The sequence below is a fragment of the Lagopus leucura genome, unplaced genomic scaffold (assembly GCF_019238085.1).
Source record: "Lagopus leucura isolate 7727_CA_CO unplaced genomic scaffold, USGS_WTPT01 145-24_obj-0_obj, whole genome shotgun sequence".
In the NCBI taxonomy this organism is placed as follows: domain Eukaryota; kingdom Metazoa; phylum Chordata; class Aves; order Galliformes; family Phasianidae; genus Lagopus; species Lagopus leucura.
The window spans coordinates 27,193-29,385 of record NW_024968187.1 but is presented as its reverse complement, the minus strand read 5'-3'; the positions used below and the strand labels follow the sequence as shown (position 1 = coordinate 29,385).

The following is a 2,193-nucleotide window of genomic DNA, read 5'->3' as shown; positions in this document are numbered from 1 at the left end:
GCCCCCCACCCCAAGCTCTCCCACAAACCAGCAGCAGTTTGATGTTTGCTTGGGTTTTTCTTTTTTTGGCTTTTTAATTGAATTCAAACACAACAAACTTCTCATAGAAGGAGGGGGGGGGGTTGGGGGGCACCGCCTGCTCAGTACGGAGGAAGCGGAGCTCAGAGGCCGGGTCAGCAGCCAGAGGACGGAGCTGCTGCCGTGTGGGGGGGCTTAAAAATTACAAAGGAGATGGGAGATGTGAAAGGGAAGGGTGGGGGGGTTGGGGGTGGAAGAGGAACACCGGCTGCTTGCTCCCAGCAAGGTGCAGGATTCGTGCCTCGGTGCAGCCATCAAAGCAGCTCAGCGCCTTCTCCTCTGCCTCGCACTGGGTGCTGCACACAGCCTGGGGGGCAGCGAGGCTGTGAGGGGCTCTGGGGTTTCACGGCCCCTTCCGTGGGTTGCAGGGCACGTCCTTGTGTGAGTCTGGGGCGTTAGCAGTTGGAAAAGCAGCAGCTTCCCTTCGTGGGGCGGCTCTCAGGGTGCAGCATCACCTGGAGCACTGCATGAGGTTCTGGGATCCCCCAGGAGAGCCCACCAGGAAAGTCACAGTCTGGCATTGGTGTCCCACGCAGGCAGGGCAGGACCACAGCATTGCTGCTTTCTCTCCTGAGCCCCTTTTAGGCAGAATTCAGCTCTCACTTCCCCACAAGACAGCGCTGATGGAGCCTGCATCCCCATCGGGGATCCTCTGCAGTGCTGGGTGGGAGGAAAGGAACGAGGCCACAGGCAGCACCAGCAGTGATCACAGCATGAGATCCCTTGGGGGACACCCCAGTACCAACACCAACAGGGGGACCAGTGCCTTCCTCACGGTGCTCTCAGGACGTCTGCAAGAATTCACCCGGCAGAGCAGAGCAGGACACAAGCACGGCAGAGACGGGGACGAATGTGGGTCAGGTCCAGGTGTGGGCAGCGTGGGACCCCCACCTTATGGGGGGCAGCAGGTGGGCGCCCCACAGTGAGGGCTGGGAAGCACGTTAGTAGCTCTCTGTACGACACCAACCGGACTCAGAAGCACGCAGCAGTGTTAGTGTCCCTATGGAGCTGCACAGGGGAGCGAGCACACGGGGACAGCGGGGCGCTGGAGTTGGGCTGCAGCCTCGTGCTGGTTTTCAATCCGACAACAGGGAGAGACAGAAGGAGGGAGTGAGGAAGGGAAACAAAGGAGAGGAGGTTCCTCGCGCCTCCTGCTTCACCCGAGCGAAGACCCGTGGCTGCAGCCCACCGTCCGTGGGGGGGTGATCGGCTCTTAATTCTACTTCTGGCTGTTGTAAGCTTTGTGCCTCTGGTTCATGGGGTTTTCCGGAGACTTCATCCACTCCTTCTTGAGGAGCTGCTTGAGCTGGGACAGCCGCATGTTCGGGTTCTCTTGCTTGAGGCGCGGCAGGTTGACCTCTTCAAAAGCCGTGAAGGCGGCTTTCATCCGGCGCTCGGGATGCCGGTCCGCATCGTTGGCAACGCTGGTGGGAGGGAATTCAGACAGACATGCATCAAAAACACCGCCCGGCTCTGATCCTCTGTCAGCATCACAGAGGGAGCACAGAGCAGCTCTGGTGACAAAGCACAAAACCCCACGACGCTTCCCCCCCTTCCTCGCTTTAAACCCCACGGAACGTCAGGGCTCGTGTAAGGCAGCGGGATTTGCTCTCACTGCTCAGGCAAGAAGTCGCGAGCGCAGCATAAAAGGTTCAGACAGGTGAGGGGGGATGTCTGCACCCATTTCTTGTAAGGAAAGCAAAGCCTCAAAGAAAAGCACCCTCACGATAAGGCCAACTACCTGAGGACGGCAATGGCATCCTCGATTGTCCTGGCCTCCACTGTCCCTTCCTCCAGGACCCGCCTGTTGACGTTCTCCTCCAAGGGAACCTCCAAGTGAGTCTTCTCCTTCTCCACTGCACAGGGAAGGGGAAAAAGGAAGAGCTGTTAACGTCAAACCCTGGCTGTAACGTCATCAGGAGAGGCGCAGCCTTTTCCAAAGCACTGAGGAAAGTGCAGGGAAAGCTCAGCCACGGGTCCCCAGCCTTGGGAAGTATTGAGTGCCCGCCTTGCAGCCCTGCTTCTCCATCTGAAGGAGACAGGAGGTTTCCTTTCCCCCCTACATGAATGCTGGGCACATACAGCAAAGCTGCCTGCAGCTCCTCCTTTCCAAGC

The 2,193-nt window shown here is 58.7% G+C and overlaps 1 protein-coding gene across 2 annotated transcripts in view; it reads right to left on the bottom strand.

Moving 5' to 3' along the window:
- Nucleotides 1–49: 49 nt before the first annotated feature.
- The window catches only part of CCDC124 (coiled-coil domain containing 124), an 8,635-nt gene continuing 6,491 nt past the window's right edge, over nucleotides 50–2,193 (bottom strand). For both annotated transcript variants that reach the window (XM_042894303.1, XM_042894304.1), the window contains exons 4-5: nucleotides 1,820–1,934; nucleotides 50–1,502 (exon numbers count right to left, since the gene is read on the bottom strand). In XM_042894303.1, coding sequence (XP_042750237.1) covers nucleotides 1,298–1,502; nucleotides 1,820–1,934 — 320 coding nt within the window. In that variant the 3' untranslated portion in view covers nucleotides 50–1,297. The remainder of the gene's footprint in view (nucleotides 1,503–1,819; nucleotides 1,935–2,193) is intronic.